At 40.3% G+C, this 21,433-nt stretch overlaps 1 protein-coding gene across 2 annotated transcripts in view; it reads right to left on the reverse strand.

Annotated features, from left to right (window-relative positions):
• The window catches only part of LOC109888917 (membrane-associated guanylate kinase, WW and PDZ domain-containing protein 2), a 260,612-nt gene that overhangs the window by 100,727 nt on the left and 138,452 nt on the right, over window positions 1–21,433 (reverse strand). For both annotated transcript variants that reach the window (XM_031823241.1, XM_031823242.1), the window contains exons 5-6: window positions 16,937–17,171; window positions 1,625–1,704 (exon numbers count right to left, since the gene is read on the reverse strand). In XM_031823241.1, coding sequence (XP_031679101.1) covers window positions 1,625–1,704; window positions 16,937–17,171 — 315 coding nt within the window. The remainder of the gene's footprint in view (window positions 1–1,624; window positions 1,705–16,936; window positions 17,172–21,433) is intronic.

Consider the following 21,433-nt stretch of genomic DNA (forward strand, 5'->3'; position numbering starts at 1 on the left):
TATGAGGTTCACCTCCTAGGGCATAGCCTACGGATATATCACCTTACAATTTGGTCTGTCCATGGCAGGTATTCACAGCTGTTGTCGCACCTGCTCACTCTAGGCTTAAGGATATATTGTGCCAAAAGTTTGCTCCTACTGACCCAGTAGAAAATCTGTTTGGGATTGTCACTGGATTCTGCAGCTTGTCAAGTCGAGAGAGAGTTTCACCCAGCAACATCCGTCACCTGCTGAATGTGTCTGAGGCTTCTTGGGCTGATGGCCTCCATTATTTTTGTTGTAGTCCCGCTTGGCCCACTGACTTCCGACGTTGGGTGAACTCACTCCACTTAGCTGTCCACCGGCACAGACGCATGCGTCTCTCTGCAAAGTGTCTTGAGCACATAACTCAAGTCCTGCATTCACTCATTTAAATCACTCTCAAACACTTCAGTGTTGGAGAGATCCATTCCTCTTGATGCAGGGCTGCCCTACTGGAAGTCCTAATGTGCAAAGTAGTGATGACGGATGCATGGCAGTCCCACTTGATCTCCTCCTCATGAGACTTCCAGAATTGGGTGGCATTGTGTTGTGTGACCATTTTAGAGTGGCCTTTTACTGTGCACCTGTGTAATGATCATTTCCATTCAAAAAGCCAATACCTTAAAAAGGATATATAATCCACAATAAAAAGTGACATTGGTTGGAAGGAACCGCATGATAATGGATCCTTATCTTTCTTTTTAAGAAGGGTGATTGTAGCCAAACATGGTGATTGGGTAAGTTACATTTTCTCTAGAGCTGCTGTGAGCATAAGTAAAATAGGCTTCAGTAATTTGGGATGAAAGTGTATGTAGAATTCCACTGGGAATCCATCATTACCAGGTGATTTACCATTTTGTAAACGTAATGGCCTCCACCAGTTCACCTAGGGAAATGTTTCTATCCATATACATTTTCTCCGGTTCACTTATAATTGGTAAATGTACCTTATTTAGGAAATATCTTTCTTTGAACTTTTGTTTTCAGGTTGATACAGTTTGTGATAAAATGTTTTAAAGACTTGAGTTAATTTCAGAAGAATCTATTCTCATGCTACCATCTCGGGTTTTAATGCAAATCTGCCATTTTCAACCCATGTACTGGTTGTGAGTATAAAGGGCTACAGCTTAAAATACAGAATAAAATATTGTTATGTCACATGATCGCACAAAACACAGGGCCCTCCCTATGTCTATTTCCCTTTCCTTCATTTCCCTTGACCTTTCTGCTGTAGAAGGACATGTACTGAGTGGATAGGTGGAGGCAATATGGCAGCAATTCCCTCCTATGCAATATGATTATTAACTATGCAGTTTTATTTCAGGTATCAAGATAATTGCCCACGTATTACTCCAAAGGTGGGTTGTGAGTGAGAATAAAAATAAATGGAGAAAGAAGGACATGAGCAGAAACAGATCAAGTGAGAAAAAGAGCAAGCAAAAGAGATAGGGGATGGGGGATACAGAGAGCAGGGTTTGTGCTAACACTCCACAGAGCAATTATAATTCCCATCACACACAGGTCCTTTACTGGAGAGAGAGGAAGAGAAGAGAGAAACCTTATGCATACATGTGCATTTGTACATAAAAACACAAACACTCACCGTCCTCTTTGCACTCCTCAGGTGGTTTGGCCTTCTTTGCCAGCCGAGGATCCAGCCATGACGTGGTTTTAGTGTTGTGACTGGAGAGGAGAGAAAGAAAGAGAGAGACTTGACTTTTTGTCTTACTTTAATGAGCCATCCTAATTTCACTAACCCCCACAGCCTAAAAATGCATCGCATGCCACCACAACCTCCACACAATCATATTTGACAGTACCCAACATCCCAGTACAGTACACCCTCCAGCACCACATTACAACCATACATCCAACCATATTGGGAATTTTCCAGTACATGTGTGCACATTATACATCTTAGAGTAGTAAGAATAATAAGTGCACTCTATATGTGTGTCTAGGTCATTAGGCTAAGAGAAGCCATTACCTAGTCCTGAATCATTAACATAAAGAGGAGTTACTATGTGTGTGACGTAAGGATGAAAATGGTATAAAAGGTGTGCCGAGGCTGGAAAGTCAGTTGGTCCATGGGCCAGCTCGGCTTGTTACTTTGTAGTAAAGTGTATTTGACAATTTCACAATTTCCGGTATCTGAGAAATATGATTGAGTGAATATTTCCACTACATAAATGGTGAGCTTGCCAGGAGTGGCTACAAGGGACCAGTAAATGGTTGGAAACTCTGACTGCAGACGCGTCTTCCTGGATGAATAGCACAAACACCTAAAAGAGAGGTAAGCCAAGTCTTACTTATAGTTCAAGTTTGTGTGGTTCATTTCGGAGACTGCCTCAGCAATAGAAACACCAAGTAGGTCTCTCCAAATGTAACAAACTGAAGGATATTAGAAGCATTTGAATTCAATAAATGCATGCAAAATAATTTCAGAAAAGGAAGAAAAGAAAAAGAAAAAGCTTTAAGGGTTGCAGAAGTGAAAGTAGAATATAAATATTAGTGTGGCCACTGCGGATTGGAAGTTGTGTGTTTCATCTGTTTTGGATGGTTGTTGTTTAGGCCTGTTTGAGTTTGCACAAACGCAACCCATTCATCTAATTCAATCAGTCCAAGTCAGGTGGGTCAATCAATTCATCCAGCTCAGTCAGTCATTCATCAGGGGTGGTTGTTCAATCTCGTTCAGTCTGCTCTGTTGACTGTTCTGTTCGATCCAGTTTGGAGTGGCAACTGTCATTCTGCATGGTCGAATAGAATTAGACAAAAAGACCTGTGGTTACTGCCTATTTTTTTTTTGAGGAAGTGAATCAATAAGGTCAGACAGGCAAAAAGACCTATGGTTGCCGACTAATGTGGCAAGGAAGTGAATCAATAAGGACTGCTCAGATAGGCAAAAATGTTGTGGTTAACACTTGGCTGTGTTGAGGAAGTGAATCAGCGAAGGACTGCTCAGACAGATAAAAGCCTGTGTAATACATATTTTTTTCTGTGTCGAGGAAGTGTATCAGAGAAGAACTGAATTTGCAGGTCGCTTAGGAAAGCAAAAGATGTGTACAAGTGAGTGTGAAAGTTCTCTGCTGTTGGTGGGGAAGGGGTTGCGCACTTCTCCCGGACCATTGCTTAAGTGTGACCGTGGTATGGAGGATGCACCAAGATTCCGTACCAAAGGAGGGGAGTGTGAATGATACATGAATAACCATTGAAGTAATTTAATACTAGAAGTTGTAACCTGTTAAGGCTATGGGCAGAATACTGCCCCCGTTGGTGAAATGCGTGCCCATAGTAAACAGAAAAAAAATCTGTAAAAAATTGCTAATATATGCATATAATAAATATTATTGAATAGAAAACACTATAAAGCTTCTAAAACCGTTTAAATTATGTCTGTAAGTAAAGCAGAACTCTCAGGGCACTCATTCTCCCAAACTCTCTCTTGTCATCCAAAAAGTTGGCCCAACTTTGACGTCATCGCCCCCACCCTTCCCATGTACCTACGGTCCTGGGAACACTTCCTATGCCTTCAGCGCGGTGTCCGCTTTCAATGGGGCTTGTCATTGTTTGAATCGCGCGCTCACGAGATGAATGACGTACCGAAACCTTTCGGTCGCGCGTGAATACAGGTTACTTTCACGCGCAATCTGCGCCTGTGCTGTCTCTCTTTCAAGATTGATTAAACGATGCGTGTGTTTCCCTTTGTCCTGAGAATTGCGGTGAAGCTATATAGCATGCTAACGCTGTGTTCTGAACCAAGTTTGACAAGTTTAGTCGACATATAATATATATGTCGTGTCTGATAACCGAAAGACACAGACTTCAAAACTAAAGCTGTTTTTGGTAAGTATAAACCCTTCCAGGTCTTCTGATGGAAGAACAGCAAAGGTAAGGGAACATTTATGTGTTAAATTTGGGTTTCTGTGGAGGAGCCAAAATGCTAATTCCTGAGCGCCGACTCACATTATAGCCTAGTGAACGAAATCTGTAAAGTTAAAAATAAATGTAACACAGCTGTTTTATTAAGAAGAAGTGTATCTTTCTAAGTATATGTAGAACATGTATATTTAGTCAATGTTTATGATGTGTATTTCTGTTATCTGGCAGAGTTACCATAATTTCTCCAGGCATTGTTGTAGCATGTTTTAGCCATGACCTTCTATGTAAACCGTGATTTATGGATATAATTAGCATATTATTGAAAAAAACATAAATGTACATGTCCTATTCCTGTCATCTGATGAAGACTTTCAAAAGGTTAGTGAATTATTTTACTTTTAATCCTGCTTTTGTGATTGCATCTATTGTTCTACAAAATGGCTATGTAAATTAGCCTATCTTTGGTGGTGGTTTGACATAAATATGTGCTATGTTTTCGCCGTAAAACATTTTAGAAATCTGACTTGGTGGATAGATGAACAAGGTGTTTATCTTTCATTTGAGCTATTGGACTTGTTAATGTGTGGAGGTTAAATATTTCTAAGAATATTTTTTGCGTTCTGTGTGCTACTGTGTCAGTTGAGCAGTGGGGGGAGGTGCCCTAGAGGGACGTGTGCAATCAGCGAAGGACTGCTCAGACAGATAAAAGCCTGTGTAATACATATTTTTTTCTGTGTCGATTAAGTGTATCAGAGAAGAACTGAATTTGCAGGTCGCTTAGGAAAGAAAAAGATGTGTACAAGTGAGTGTGAAAGTTCTCTGCTGTTGGTGGGGAAGGGGTTGCGCACTTCTCCCGGACCATTGCTTAAGTGTGACCGTGGTATGGAGGATGCACCAAGATTCCGTACCAAAGGAGGGGAGTGTGAATGATACATGAATAACCATTGAAGTAATTTAATACTAGAATTTGTAACAGTCAGGATAAATAAAAAAACATGAACATGAGCAATAAAGAGCAATAAATGTCAAGACGACATCAGCGATGGCCCGTAAAGCCATTAGAAATTGCATAATGTGCTGCAAGGTAGAAAAATATACAGTACAGAGAAACGTAGAAGTAATAACATTTGAAGTAACTATATACTTGGAAAGAGAGAACTATTATAAAAACCTAGAGACAGGTTAATAACCAATAGACCGAGTACAATAATCAGAGAAAGAAAAATAACGTGGATATCCATAGGAGGGAATAGGGTGTGGTCAAGCCATCCAGGGCTTAACAGACTGTTAGGAAGATTTAGCCCTGGACCAGTAGGGAGAAATCTAAGAACAAGAGAAAGAGACTGGTGAAAAGCATAATAAAACGAAACTAGGGAGCAAAGAATAAATATGAATATCACAGGAAGCTAAAGGAATAAACAGACAAATAAACCCAGAAACAAAATTATCAGTAGCATTAGAACAGATAAGGAAGCTAAATGAAAGATTATGTGGAAATAGGAAGACAAGTGTGAATAATTTTGGTAATATGGGTTATCAATAATAGTGATATTTGAGGCGCAATACTGGAATGAAAGCAATACTGGAATAAGACATTACGTCATCCGTATTTTCCAGTAATACATTTTCAAACGCTATAGTATAAGATCTAATACAAGTGCCGTGACCAATGAATTATTATCTGGGGAAGTGGGTAGCGCTACCTTGGAGAATAGTTAATAGAAGGTGTGTATTATAGAAGGGATAGGTTTGGGAATAATAACTATTGAAATGTCGACAAACTGCCCCATTTCTCCATGTAATATGGAGCTAGAGGATATTAATCAATCTAGAGGATATTAATAAAGCCATGGAGTCGCTGAAAGAGGCACACGAGCATGCCACCAATTCGTCTCGAATATCAAATCAAAATCAAATCAAATGTTATTTGTCACATACACATGGTTAGCAGATGTTAATGCGAGTGTAGCGAAATGCTTGTGCTTCTAGTTCCGACAATGCAGTAATAAACAACAAGTAATCTAACTAACAATTCCAAAACTACTGTCTTATACACAGTGTAAGGGGATAATGAATATGTACATAAGGATATATGAATGAGTGATGGTACAGAGCAGCATAGGCAAGATACAGTAGATGGTCGAGTACAGTATATACATATGAGATGAGTATGTACTAGTGGCTAGTGATACATGTATTACATAAGGATACAGTCGATGATATAGAGTACAGTATATATGTATGCATATGAGATTAATAATGTAGGGTAAGTAACATTATATAAGGTATATCTTGGTAGATAATGCGGTCTACATTTGATTGTGAGGAATTCTAAATCAGGTGAACAGAAGGATTTGAGTTCCTGTATGTTTCTTTCATCACACCATGTCTCGTTAGCCATAAGGCATACGCCCCCGCCCCTCTTCTTACCAGAAAGATGTTTGTTTCTGTCGGCGCGATGCGTGGAGAAACCCGTTGGCTGCACCGCCTCGGATAGCGTCTCTCCAGTGAGCCATGTTTCCGTGAAGCAAAGAACGTTACAGTCTCTGATGTCCCTCTGGAATGCTACCCTTGCTCGGATTTCATCAACCTTGTTGTCAAGAGACTGGACATTGGCAAGAAGAATGCTAGGGAGTGGTGCACGGTGTGCCCGCCTCCGGAGTCTGACCAGAAGACCGCCTCGTTTCCCTCTTTTTCGGAGTCGTTTTTTGGGGTCGCTGCATGGGATCCACTCCGTTGTCCTGTTTGTAAGGCAGAACACAGGATCCGCGTCGCGAAAAACATATTCTTGGTCGTACTGATGGTGAGTTGACGGTGATCTTATATTCAGTAGTTCTTCTCGACTGTATGTAATGAAACCTAAGATGACCTGGGGTACTAATGTAAGAAATAACACGTAAAAAAACAAAAAACTGCATAGTTTCCTAGGAACTCGAAGCGAGGCGGCCATCTCTGTCGGCGCCAGAAGGGGGGAATTAATAGAGGCATTTAGCTACAAAAAGACTGTATGGGAGTGCCTTGATAGCATTTGCACTTCTACTTTGATGGCAGGTTTGAACCCTGTGTTCAAAACAGTAATTAGGGGGGTAGTGCATGAAATAGAGCAAGATGTTTTGAGAGTGGAATATAACTCCGCTGACTTCGCAGACATGCCACAGGGAAAGTCACTACCTATAGTTTCAATGGCCAAGGTAAACCAAAGAAACGTAGCAGAAAAACATCAAAGTGTAGGGAGACAGAGTCCTGTTTTATGTGTTGGGCTATTGGTCATTGGAAAGGGGAATATAGAGTAGGAATGGAACCTGCTGCATTAGAAGGAAATGACGCTATACAAGCGTTTGCATCTTTTTCAAAAGAGCAACAACATATCCTTTTGAGAGGAGCAGGAGAGGAAATGTCACATATCGGTGTATAGCCTCGGTTCAATCGATAGTGGTTCAGAGATTACAGTTTCTATGTGAAGGAAGACATACGAGATCACGTCTTACCCAACTTTTAGTAGAGGCCAGGGATCAAATATCGCAGATTCCTTATGATGAGAAATTGGCTAAACTTGCCACAGGAAAAAGTATTTTGGGTTGAAGAATCTAGGTGAAATGTCAGGGGAATGGATTCTGAAGGTAACACATTTCAATTATTTGGCCAAACACTCCTTGCAAACTTAGAAATCATTGTTTTGTTTGTTGATCTCATGAAACATTTTGTATGTAATCTTATTGTGAAATAGATTTCTCGAATGTAAGAAAGGGTGGAGGGGTAATGAGGAATTAGCAAAGAGGCCTGCAGGTAGTTCATGAACATTGTGGTGTGGTGGTAATGGAGAATAGTACATGCTAAATAAAAGGTGCATAAACGTTGGGGGATTGAAACAAACATTGAATTATTGGAGTAAGTACAGTGGATTTACAATTATCATGTTTGGTTTATAAGTAATAATTTTGGCTTATTGATTAAAATATAGAATAGTGAATGCTAACGAGATGTACACTTTCTTTTCCAGAAGAGGGGGTTTCATTATCTCTCGTTGAAATGTCCCCGGAGACTGTGGTATTGGGGAGAGCAATTAGTGATATTCGACTGTTTTAAGTATAAAAGTATCTGGATTAGGCCATAAACGGAGTTCCAGATAAGCGAGGCCTGTTCATGTGTGTTTTTGACCTACGGTTCACCAGCACGCACACACAATTTACCGGTTATGAATATCCATTATTGATGTTGACACTGTGGGATTTATTTTGGATGGGGTTTATTCAATTCTGTTTAAATTGGGTATGCAGAAGGATGGACAGGCAAAGAAAAGGGAGAGGAAATATTTAATGGTGTCGAATGCCAGGTATCCTGACTTTCTGGTGAGGCCTGATCATCTCACTAGAAATGATAGAAACAGGTGGGATTTAATTATAAAATGAATGAGAAATACCCGTTTCTACTCTATTTAACCATTGCTTCATGAGATAAGTTGATTGGTTATTCAAATTTGTTTTTGATTTAACATGTTGTTTTAAAATCACGTTGGGAATTATGTGTTCAAAGGGAAAATTACCAGATCCCTGGGGTCCTAGTCCTTGGGTAAATATACAAGTGTACTTGTTCAGACTGCATAAAGAATATAAAAAAATATGTTAATAAGGGATGACAGTTACTCCAAATAGATTGTGACATATGTATTGCTGATTTCATTTTTTGTTTTTATTTAGATTCAAATTTCACCAGATGGGGATTTATGGAGTGTGGGATTCCAAGAGGGGTTAGGATGCTAACTTCCTGATCTGGTAACTCTCCTGAGAGGTCGCCAGTAAAATAAGGGTGTAAGAACTAATTTTGAAAATTATTTCAGCAGTGACATTATGTTGTTATATAACCTCTTAGAACTACCCCTCCCGGATCCGGGAGAATTGTCATCAACTGTCACTAATTAGCATAACGCAACGGGCAAAAAATATTACTAGAAAATATTCATATTCATGAAATCACAAGTGAAATATAGTGAAACACAGCTTAGCCTTTTGTTAATCACCCTGTCATCTCAGATTTTGAAATTATGCTTTAAGGCCAAAGCAAGACAAGCATTGGTGTAAGTTTATCGATAGCCTAGCATAGCATTATGTCCAGCTAGCAGTAGGCAATTTGGTCACGAAAATCAGAAAAGCAATCAAATTAAATAATTTACCTTTGATGAGCTTCGGATGTTTTCACTCAAATGTTCATTTTGTCCCATAAATATTATTTTTATAGCCAAAATACCTCCGTTTGTACGGAGAAATCCACCGGAACCTGCGGTCACGACAACGCCGAATAATATTCCAAATTAGATCCATAATATCGACAGAAACATGGCAAAGGTTTTTTATAATCAAACCTTAAGGTGTTTTTCAAATATCTATTCGATAATATATCAACCGGGACAGGTGGCTTCTTAGTAGGAAAGAGAGAAACAATGGCCGCATTTGTCTATTACACACAAATCACTCTGAGAGCCACCAGCTGACCACTGACGCAATGTTGTCGTTCAGGCTCATTTTTCAAAATAAAAGCCTGAAACTATGTATTGTGACACTAGACACATTAGGGAATCCATAGAAAAGGGAATCTGGTTGATATCCCATTCACTGCTTAATAGGGATGCATAGGAATGCAGAGCTTTCTAAATACAGTAAAAGTCTCTTCCTGATTGGATTTTTCTCAGGCTTTTGCCATCAATATCAGTTCTGTTATAATCACAGACAATATTTTTACAGTTTTGGAAACTTTAGAGTGTTTTCTATCCTAAGCTGTCAATTATATGCATATTCTAGCATCTTGTCCTGACAAAATAGCCCGTTTACTTTGGGAACGTTATTTTTCCAAAAATGAAAATAGTGCCCTAGTTGTCAATGCTTGTCTGGATTTCCTGAAACAGAAATGAATTGAACTAAGCTGTTGTTCTGAGCTGTGATTTTTTGAGGTTATCATGGAAGGTGACGTCATATCGTGTCTTAGGAATAATCTGACCACATACAGTGTGTGTGAACCTTTAACACGTCTATCGGAGTCTGAGCCATAAACCGGGGTGCGGGCGGAAGGAGTGCTGAGAGGGCATGTGGAGTGAGCGTGGAGAGAGAGAACGGCTCAGGTGAGAGACTTGTGTACATGGGAGAAATGGATGCATCTATTTGGATATTGAAATCGAGACATTATCAAGGGCCATCAAATGGGACAGGCAAGAGTTACATGTGCCATTGGGAAGATGAGATGTAAACGCAATCTGAAAAAGAGAGAGAGAGATGGGAGAAAGGGGGGGATTGGTTTTCACACTGCGAGCGATTTAGACTAAGTATGCATTGAGATACTGACCTTTCATTACCAGGCCACTCGTGACAGGAAAACAGGGACAAGGGGGGGCTGTAATGAGAAGAGTTGTTACCGGGAATAAAAGGTTCCGTTTATAAATGTACATTCTAACAGGGATGATGTGTGCTGAGTTGAGAAGCTGGATTTCGAGTCCTAGACTCAAATTAAGCACTAAGGACTGTCATTCTGAATTTGGGTTGGATCATTTATAAAATGTTGTGGTTATGATTTGGCTATAGCAAGAGAGAGTTGCTCTTAAACTGGAGGGGTAGGGGTACTGCTCAAATTTATTAGACCTAGGGAGGCTCTAGAAACATTATCTAAGTATCCTCCGACAGGGAGGTTGTTAGAGAACTCCCTGGATGAAAGCTTGGGTCAACCATTCACTTTTTTTTGTTCTCTTTTAATGTTAAATCGCATCGATACATAGAGATGTCTGGATGTTAAATTGCATACAAAGCTCATAGTCTGCGTTGTGCGATAACACCCCAAAGATTAAAATTAAGGAGAAGGCACGGAGAACATCATAACATGGGCATAGAATGTAACGGATGGATGGTTCTTTCCCCAGTTTTAGTCACATCAAGGGTGGTGTGAAGTTATTAAACATGTACTTTTTTTCTCTTTCCTTTTAAAGTCTATGTTTTTAGGTTTCGTGGAACATAAGAGTGATCAGTGTTCCAGAGGAGGGTATATTGACTAATTGATTTGAAAATGTTTTAGTATGTTTATAACTGTAGAAGTGCGTTGGGAGTAGTGACTAGTGTGTTATGGGTTAGATGGACTGATGTATGTGCAAATGTATCTGTAGCAGGGGGAGGGAGTGTTGGGACAGTGTTTGTCTGGTCCACACTCAGTACTACTTATAGCACCTGCAACGGTGAAGATCGGCATGTCTCTCCTCGGTGGGTGCATAGTTCTCACGAGAAGTGAGGTTCAGCTGTATAATGGGTGACCTTGAAGTGGAGCTAAAGAGAGAGAGAGACTAGATTCCACTGTAGACATGTTGATGGGTTGGGTCTGGGAGCTACTTTAAACATCATATTTGGGTTGTTTTATTGGTTAATGCATCATGTGAAAGAGGATAGATGTTGGGGTAATTGTACTCTAAACAACATTTTGAAGGCATTGATGTGAAAGCATATACAGTGCTGAGTTACCTCAAGAGGATGTAGCGTTGATTAGGGATATGCACTTGCCTATCAGGTGACAATGGAGGGGATGGGGAACAAAGTGAAAATTACATGGCTTGGGAACACCTCTCGGAACCTGGGGCCAGAAAGTTGAAGACTGGGCGAAAGCATGAGGTGGCTTTTTAGGGCTTTCATTTTTTTGTGCAATCCAGCAGAAAAGTATCCTGGAGGCATAGAGTCAGGTGAAGATAGAGTGGGAATTGTCATGGTCTCAGACTTTGGTTTTCATGCATATATAATTTTGCATAGCTTATCACATTGTTAAAACTGTTTTGTCTTTCTCGTTGTTTGCAAGTCTTATGCTATCACACAAGTGGATAAACTAAAAGCAGCTCAGCTGAAAGGAAGGAAGTCACCAGCTTCAGCTGGAATGTCATTTTGTTGTGTGATGAGAGATGGAAATAAGATTGTGTATGGTGTGATCATAGAACAGAGGCCATAAGTCTCGGAGTTCGAAAACCTGAACCAGGACCAGAGGTTCACCGTCCGGTGATCCCAGGGGACCAGGTCTACATCAGAGTGTTCCGGAGGAAGTGGAATGAGCCAAGGTGAGAGGGTCCCTACGAAGTGGTCCTAGCAACACCAACAGCCGTCCAGGTGAAACGAAGCACTACTGGTACCATCTAAACCACTGTACCAGAGTTCTGGAGGCGGTCGGCAAGCGACCATCGAGCCATGAGGAAGCAGGGGATACTGATTCACCATGCAGGAGCCCGGAGGGAACGGAAGGAGAGGATGTTGAAACCTAGAATAAATGGTAAAAACACCTCCTACTAGCACTAGTACACCAACTAAGACAATGGCAGAAACACAAGAAAGTGGGTTGCTACAGAAAATCTGGCCATCTGTTACCAACTAGGGTAGCCACAATGAAGAAACTACCCCAGAATCAAACATTGACCCAAAATTGAGAAAAGCAACAAAAAAATGGTTGGTATAAGTGGGCCAGCCCATGAATTGTATACTGTGTAGCAAATCCCCATGAAAGGTAAATTAATTGTACCTGAACCTGCGACGTTTGAGGTTTGTGCAAATGGTGCAAACTAGATGTGAAACTTGGACATTTTCATCATGCTGACCCAATTTTCTGTGCCATGTGCCAAAGGGTCACCCCTTGTGCCCCTTATGTTGGGATATGGAAAGGAATTTAAAGGATACACATAGTATAACAGAATATAACCATGTACTCAATGTAACAGTTGCTGAATGATAAATGATGTTAGACCTTCTGAATATCTGTTCGCCTAGACATGTATGTGACATAGGGTTTTCCAGTTACAAGAGTCCATGGACCGTCCTCTAACAGGTTTTTTCCACTTATAACCAAATAGTTGTTAGAGAGGTGTCTGTGAGGGAGGGACATATGTTTAAGTGTCATATTGAGAACAATGTTTTAAGGGTGTATGAGGTTTAGTGGATTATTTTTTATGTTTTTGTTTTTCATATATTTTACATAACAGAACCTTGGGCAAAGCTAAGAAATACAGGATGGTCTGAGGATGGTCTAATACTTCCTTCTAGCTATATATGAAAGGAAACGTTTGGTCCTGACTCCCCAGTATGAATGAGAAAGTGAAGCAAAGGTGAAAGGGAGGCAGATTTTCTCCTAAACAACAGAGAAGGTGCTTCCCTTCTCACTTGTACTGGACAAAGGTTTGGGACTTAGTAAGTCGCATAGGGGTGATATATTGGGAATGTTCCAGTACACGTGTGCACATTATACATCTTAGAGTAGAAAGCAGAATAAGTGCACTCTATATCTGTGTCTAGGTCATTAGGCTAAGGGAGCCATTACCTAGTCCCATAAGGTACATTATACGTGCATTAGGAGGTACCCCTCCCGCCCCCACATCTTTCTCCATGGCCTGCAGTACCCCCTTCAGTAGCCTGCCCCACAGCAGAGCTAACTCCAGCCTCTGGCCCATGCGTCCTAGCCCCGCTGCCAACTGGTTGGGCTTGTCTGCACTAGCACTCTCTCTCTGGACCTTATGTGGGCATGCAAACTTATTGTGCCCTAAGTCCCCAGACTCAAAACACTGCAAACTATCTGTGCTAGCAAACAATGTGTACCACCCCTCCCCCTGCTTAACCTTAAAATGTACATTTACAGTTGAAGTCGGAAGTTTACATACACTTAGGTTGTAGTCATTAAAACGAGTTAAAACTTCTTATGGCTAGGCGTCCCGATAGCAGGACAACTTCCGGTGAAACTGGAGGGAACGCAGTTCAAATAAATAATCATTACAATTATGGATATTAAACATGTAGGTACATGCAAGTGTCTTATATTGGTTGAAAGCTTAAATTCTTGTTAATCTAACTGCACTGTCTGATTTAAACCTGCACAGGTTTCAAATTCCTAAAATCAAAAAAAGCTATTATATTTTCACTTAGTTTTTGAAAATCTTCCTCTGAGTTGCCATCCAAAGGGTCCCAGCTATAACATGTAGTGTCATTTTGTTAGATAAAATCATTCTTTATATCCTATGTTTAGTTGGTGCCATAAATTTGCGTAATCCACTCATTCAAAATGCAGAGAAAAGAATCCAAATTATAAAATTTCAAAAGGAAAAAATATGTTCATTAGGAAACCCGATATTAGCAGGCAAAGGTCTGGTCTTCATCGCGCGCCCAAACAAGAATTTCCGATAGTGTGTCCCAGTACTAAAACTCCTATTTGTTAATCGTTTTGGAAGAAACAAGCCTGAAACCTTGAACATAGAGTGCTGACACCCTGTGGAAGCCATAGGAATTGCATACTGGGAGCTAGATTTCATTATTTCCCTATACTTTCCATTGTAAGAGCATGCCCCCCCCCCCTTTGGATTTTCTCCTACCATATATATTGCGTTATAGTATCCTACATTATTTTAACATATCTACAAACTTCAAAGTTTCTTTCCAATGGTACCAATTATATGCAAATCCTGGCTTCAGGGCCTGAGCAACAGGTAGTTTACTTTGGGCACGTCAATCAGACAGAAATTGAGAAAAAGGACCCTAGCCCTAGCAAGTTTAAACAAACCATAGTTTTGGCATGTCGGTTAGGACATCTAATTTGTGCATGACACAAGTAATTTTTCAAACAATTGTTTACAGACAGATTATTTCACTTATAATTCACTGTATCACAATTCCAGTGGGTGAGAAGTTTACATACAATAAGTTGACTGTGCCTTTAATAAACAGCTTGGAAAATTCCAGAAGATGATGTCATGGCTTTTGAAGCTTCTGATTGGCTAATTAACCTGTTATGGCTGCATCCCTTTGTTCTCAATTTCCGCCTGAAGACATACCCAAATCTAACTGCCTGTAGCTCAGCCTCAGAGGCTGAGCCCCAGAGGGATATGCATATTCTTGGTATCATTTGAATGGAAACATTCTGAAGTTTGTGGAAATGTTAATTGAATGTAGGAGAATATAACACAGTAGATATGGTGGAAGAAAAGAGAAAGAGCATACGTTTTCTGTTTTTTATTGTTGTAGTATCATCTTTCACATGTACTAGAATAGCCACACAGTCAGATAGGATGCTGGAGATAATTTTGATGGATAACACAAGAGGGCAACTGTAGGTGTGCAACGTTTCAGACTGATAACTTCAGGAATGGGTGAGCTACATGACATTTAGCATGAAGTCACCCAGGTGTCCCACACAAGTTGCCCAAATGTATCCAAGTGGCCGAATTGGTGAAATGACCTATAACTATATACAGCAGTGCAAATAACTATATACAACATATCAAAAAGCAATTCTAACACACACACACACACAAAATGTTTTTTAAAAAATTAGAAAATAAATATAAAAAAACAAAAACAATACACCCCTTGGAAGTCCCCGTCATAATATTTTGCTGCCTGTGCCATGTCCCATAGCAGTCTCTTTCTGATGTAAAGCAGAGGCAAACTGAACAAGTGGTGCATTTCATGCAACACAGAACACAACAACGCCTCCATGCTGTGCCCTTTTGGCCCTGAGGCACAGTCATGCCTGCAGTAATGAACTGTGGCATATGAACACCACTGAGGGCACAGGTAGAGCGGGCACCGGGGGCTAACAGTCGGAGTCGCTATCACTGTGAAAGAAAACATTTCAAAAAAGATTTGTATTGTATGAGCCTTTTATCATCACATAAAATAAACAGATTGATTGTATAGAGCAGAGGGAACAGTCACTAAGGTGTTCCATTCAACTCCGGACATTGTTATATATATATATACATACACACACACACAAACAAACCAACACACACACACACACACACACACAAACTACACATTTCATTGCAAAAAATATATATATTTTTTATATGTAATATTTTTTTTTATATTTCATAAAACGGCATTAGCACTTACCCGTCCAGCAGTACGTCCTGTCCTTGCAGAAACAGCTCCTGTTTCGTTTGAATCATAACACTCCAAGATTCCTCAAACAAAAAATCTGTCTCACTTTCACTTTTTCACTTTAGAGTTTGACTTCGCTTTACATGATTTATTCGCCATGATATCTTCAATGAAATCGTTGAAACTACAACTTTCCGAAATACAGCTGCGCGTAAAAAGCCTTACAGCAACTCCTCTGATCGTCAAGGTGAGAATGGAGTTCCCTGCGTGTGCGATTACAACCAAGGAATTGTGGTCCAACCCCTAACCATTACATACTGGCGTTTACTTCAGCTCATTGGCTATCTACCCAGCTAGATTTCAAGAAGATCAGTTGTCATTGGGCAGAAATATAGTCAATCAATGAAGCCTCGCTAAAATTATTGGTGCGTAAGGTAGTCATGTATCGTTGTCTTCAAATCAGCTCACTTCGGTCAATACTACCCGCAAAAAAAAATATTTGGCTGTGTTGCAAACATCCAGAGAAATGCACTGAGACCCACCATGACTAGATAAACGATTGTTTACAGGGGCGAATCACGCCGAATGCTCCGTAAAAAAATTGATAGAGATGCAATTCACGGCACAAACAGTTTACAAAATGTTTTGATTTAGGCTATAAAAATGGATTTTATCAAAGAAAATGGCACTTCATTTGATCAATGGGTCACGCAAGAAGAGAAATAAGAGCAAGATATCAGAATGTAAGTCATAATTTTACCTTCAGATGTGAATGTGTAAAACTGTCATGGCGGAAAATGTTTCTGTTCTTGATTGCTCTTCTCAAACAAAAGCATGGGATTTGTTCTCTGTAATAGCTATTTTAAATTGGAAAACGTAGTTTGATTACCAAGATTCTAGTCTTTTGAAGGGTGTAAGACACTTGCATTTTCAAGAATGTTTAATGTTACGAAGTTGTATTTTTAGTATTTTTTATTCTTTTTTTTTTAAGAAGTAAGATTTAACCCCCATCCCCTGTGTATGTGGAGTGGGGGTGGGCAGGAGGGGGATTGTCTGTGGGTGAGAGGAGGGTGAGATATTTAAGGTGAACAGAATGGGCAAAAATGCTCTAGTAGGCCCTCTGTTCCTCATTAGAAAGGCAGAGAGAGACAAAAACACAAACTTACTCTATGAAGTACACCTCTTCTTTCTCAGTGTAGGCCATCTCCCAGTTGTCGGGTAGGGGTCCCAGTTCCTCCTCATCTCCTTTGGGGAGTTTGGGGGGCGATTTGGGGGGTTCCCGCTCGGGGGACTCCTCTCCCTCTGTGGGAGGCTCAGTGAAGGGAGGGGGAAGGGTGAGGACATCCATCATAGACACCTCCTCAGACACATCTGTGCTCTTGTCCTCATGCTCGCTTGACTCTGTAGAGAAGATTGAGAGAATCAAATACAGAGAGCTGTTTTAAAGCTCAGCACTTTATATACAGTTGAAGTCGGAAGTTTACATACAGCTTAGCCAACTACATTTAAACTCAGTTTTTCACAATTCTTGACCCTTGTAAAAATTAATGTCTTAGGTCACCACTTCACTTTAAGAATGTGAAACGTCAGAATTTAAATTTTACCTTTATTTAACTAGGCAAGTCAGTTAAGAACAAATTCTTATTTTCAATGACGGCCTAGGAACAGTGGGTTAACTGCCTGTTCAGGGGCAGAACGACAGATTTGTACCTTGTCAGCTCGGGGGGTTTGAACTTGCAACCTTCCAGTTACTAGTCCGCAGTCTGGCTACGCTGCCGCCCCAGAATAACAGTATAGAGAATGATTTATTTCAGCTTTTGTTTCTTTCATCACATTCCCAGTGGGTCAGAAAATAAACATACACTCAAATATTATTTAGTAGCATTACCTTTAAATTGTTTAACTTGGGTCAAACATTTCGGGTAGCCTTCCACAAGCTTCCCACAATAAGTTGGGCGAATTTTGGCCCATTCCTCCTGACAGAGCTGGTGTAACTGTGTCAGGTTTGTAGGGTTCCTTGCTCGACACACGCTTTTTCATTTCTGCCACAAATGTTCTATAGAATTGATGTCAGGGCTATGCGATGGCCAGTCCAATACCTTGAATTCGTTGTCCTTAAGCCATTTTTCCACAACTTTGGAAGTATGCTTGGGGTCATTGTCCATTTGGATGACCCATTTGAAACCAAGCTTTAACTTCCTGACAGATATCTTGATATGTTGCTTCACTATATCCACATAATTTTCCTGCCTCATGATGCCATCTTATGATATACCACCTGCAGCAAAGCACCCCCACAACATGATGCTGCCACCCCCATACTTCACAGTTGGGATGGTGTTCTTGAGTTTGCAAGCCTCCACCTTTTTCCTCCAAACGGTCATTATGGCCAATCAGTGCTATTTTTGTTTCATCAGACCAGAGGACATTTCTCCTAAAAGTATGATCTTTCTCCAAATGGGCAGTTGCAAACCGCAGTCTGGCTTTTTTATGGCGGTTTTGAACAAGCTAACAGGTTGGCCTGTCGCACAAGCTAACAGGTTGGCCTGTCGCACAAGCTAACAGGTTGGCCTGTCGCACAAGCTAACAGGTTGGCCACAAACAGACAAATAACGACCTAGTACAACAGTGGTGTGCAGAAAGGCATCTGGGTATGCACAACTCATCGATCCTTATCAGGAATGGGCTATTGCAGCAGACGACCACACCAGGATCCACTCCTATCAGCTAAAAACAAGAAAAAGTGACTCCAGTGGGCACAAGATCACCAACATTAGGTAATTGAGGAGTGGAAAAACATATCCTGGTCTGACGAATCCCGGGTCCTGTTGTGTCATTCTTATGGCAGATTTAGGATTTGTCAAAAGTAGCAGGAGTCCATGGACCCATCCTGTCTGGTGTCAACTGAACAGGCTGTTGGCGGTGGTGTACCGCCATCCAATCGGCAGTAACTGCGTGATGCCATCGCATCAGCATGGACCAACATCCCTGTGAAACATTTCCGACTTGTAGAATCCATGTCCCAAATAATTCAGGTTGTTCTTGAGGCAAAGGGTGGTTTGACCCGGTAATAGATGTGTGTACCTAACAAACTGACCATTGAGTGTATTTAAAAATGTATATATAATATTTGAGAACTAACAATCACCTAAATAAAAGATAGACAGTCAGGGAGGTTAAAATTCCAAAAACAATGAATTTAGCAATGTAGATTTCATTATTATTTTTTAGCAAAAGAACACAGCATTAGCTAAGGCAAAATTGAGAATTGCAGCCAACTAGCTTTGAAACTGCTACATTTTGTCTCAGCTTCATGACAGAATATGTTGAATTGAACAGTATTAGCTTTAAAACTGCAAACATTTCAGCTCCATGGAGAAATGTGCATAATTTCAAGACAATGGCAAAACAATTTTGCACATTTCTCTACACCACCCATATGGGGTCCTCCAGAATGTTATGTAAAACTCAGCCACGTAGATAGGTATACTCTGCTCAAGGTATATAGGTATACTCAACCACCTAAGCCCATTTTGGATCCTGAAAACCCCCTGCCTATGTCTGGATAGTCGCAACGGTCGGATTCTGACTTGAGATCTGCTGACTTCAGAAGTCTGTCATTGACATTGGTGGCGTTCCTGCCTGAGTACATTGCAGACATTACATCAAACATTTAGCAGATGTTATCGCGGGTGTAGCGAAATGCTTATGTTTCTTGCTCCAACAGTGCAGTAATACAAAACAATACACGCAAATGCCAAAAATACAAAGAAAGGAAATATTAGGACAAGCAATCTCAGAGTTCGGAATATAAATACACTACTGTTCAAAAGTTTGGGGTCACTTAGGAATTTCCTTGTTTTTTAAAGAAAAGCATTTTTTCGTCCAGTAAAATCACATCAAATTGATCAGAAATACATGGAGACATTGTTAATGTTGTAAATTACTATTGTAGCTTAAACGGCTGATTTTGTTATGGAATATCTACATAGGTGTACAGAGGCCCTTTTTCAGCAACCATCACTCCTGTGTTCCAATGGCACGTTGTTTTAGCTCATCCAAGTTGATCATTTTAAAAGGTTAATTGATCATTAGAAAACCCTCTTGCAATTATGTTAGCACAAATGAAAACTGTTGTTCGTATTAAAGAAGCAATACAACTGGCCTTCTTTAGACTAATATAGTAGTATCTCGAGAATCTGGAGCATCCGCAGTTGTGGGTTCGATTATAGGCTCAAAATGTCCAGAAACAAAGAACTTTCTTCTGAAACTCGTCAGTCAATTCTTGTTCTGAGAAATGAAGGCTATTCCATGCGAGAAATTGCAAAGAAACTGAAGATCTCGTATAACACTGTGTACTACTCCCTTCACAGAACAGCGCAAACTGGCTCTTACCAGAACAGAAAGGGGAGTTGGAGGCCCCGGTGCACTGAGCAAGAGGACAAGTACATTAGAGTGTCAAGTTCTCAATTGGCAGCTTCAATAAATAGTACCCGCAAAACACCAGTCTCAACGTCAACAATGAAGAGGTGACACCGGGATGCTGGCCTTCTAGGCAGAGGTGCAAAGAAAAAGCCATATCTCAGACTGGCCAATAAAAATAAAAGATCAAGATGGGCAAAAGAACACAGATACTGAACAGAGAAAGATTGGAGAAAAGGTGTTTGAGGTGTTTGGATCACAAAGAAGAACATTTGTGAGATGCAGAAAAAAATCAAAGATGCTGGAGGAGTGCTTGATGCCATCTGTGAAGCATGGTGAAGGCAATGTCATGGTCTAGGTGTGCTTTGGTGGTGTTAAAGTGGGGGATTTCTACAGGGTAAAAGGGATCTTGAAGAAGGAAGGCTATCACTCCATTTTGCAGCGCCATGACATACCCTTTGGATGGCACTTAATTGGAGCCAATTTCCTCCTATAACAGGACAATGACCAGCTCCAAACTATGCAATAACTATTTATGGAAGAAGCAGTCAGCTGGTGTTCTGTCTATAATGGAGTGGCCAGCACAGTCACCAGATCTCAACCCTATTGAGCAGTTGTGGGAGCAGCTTGAACGTAAGAAGTGCCCATCAAGCCAATCCAATTTGTGGGAGTTGCTTCAGGAAGCATGGGGTGAAATCTCTTCAGATTACATCAACAAATTGACAACTAGAATTCCAAAGGTCTGCAAGGCTGTAATTGATGCAAATGGATGATTCTTTGACTAAAGCAAAATTTGAAGGACACAATTATTATTTCAATAAAAAATCATTATAACCTTGTCAAGGGCGTGACAATATTTACTATTGATTTTGCAACACATTTCATGTATGTTTTCATGGAAAAACAAGGACATTTCTAAGTGACCCCAAACTTTTGAATGGTTGTGTATATGTACTCTATATGATGGCGTGTACAGACATTATGGGCAGTATATGAATAGAAAAGGTGTGTACAGCAGTATTTACAGTAAAATAGGATAGGCCTTGAATAGAATACGGTATATACAGTACCAGAGAAAGTTTGGACACACCTACTCGTTTCAGGGTTTTTCTTTATTTTTACGATTTTCTACATCTAAGCTCTGAAATAACACATATGGAATCATGTACTAACCAAAAAAAGTGTTAAACAAATCAAAATATATTTTATATATGAGATTCTTCAAAGTAGCCACACTTGGT

This window comes from Oncorhynchus kisutch, linkage group LG4 (assembly GCF_002021735.2).
Source record: "Oncorhynchus kisutch isolate 150728-3 linkage group LG4, Okis_V2, whole genome shotgun sequence".
In the NCBI taxonomy this organism is placed as follows: domain Eukaryota; kingdom Metazoa; phylum Chordata; class Actinopteri; order Salmoniformes; family Salmonidae; genus Oncorhynchus; species Oncorhynchus kisutch.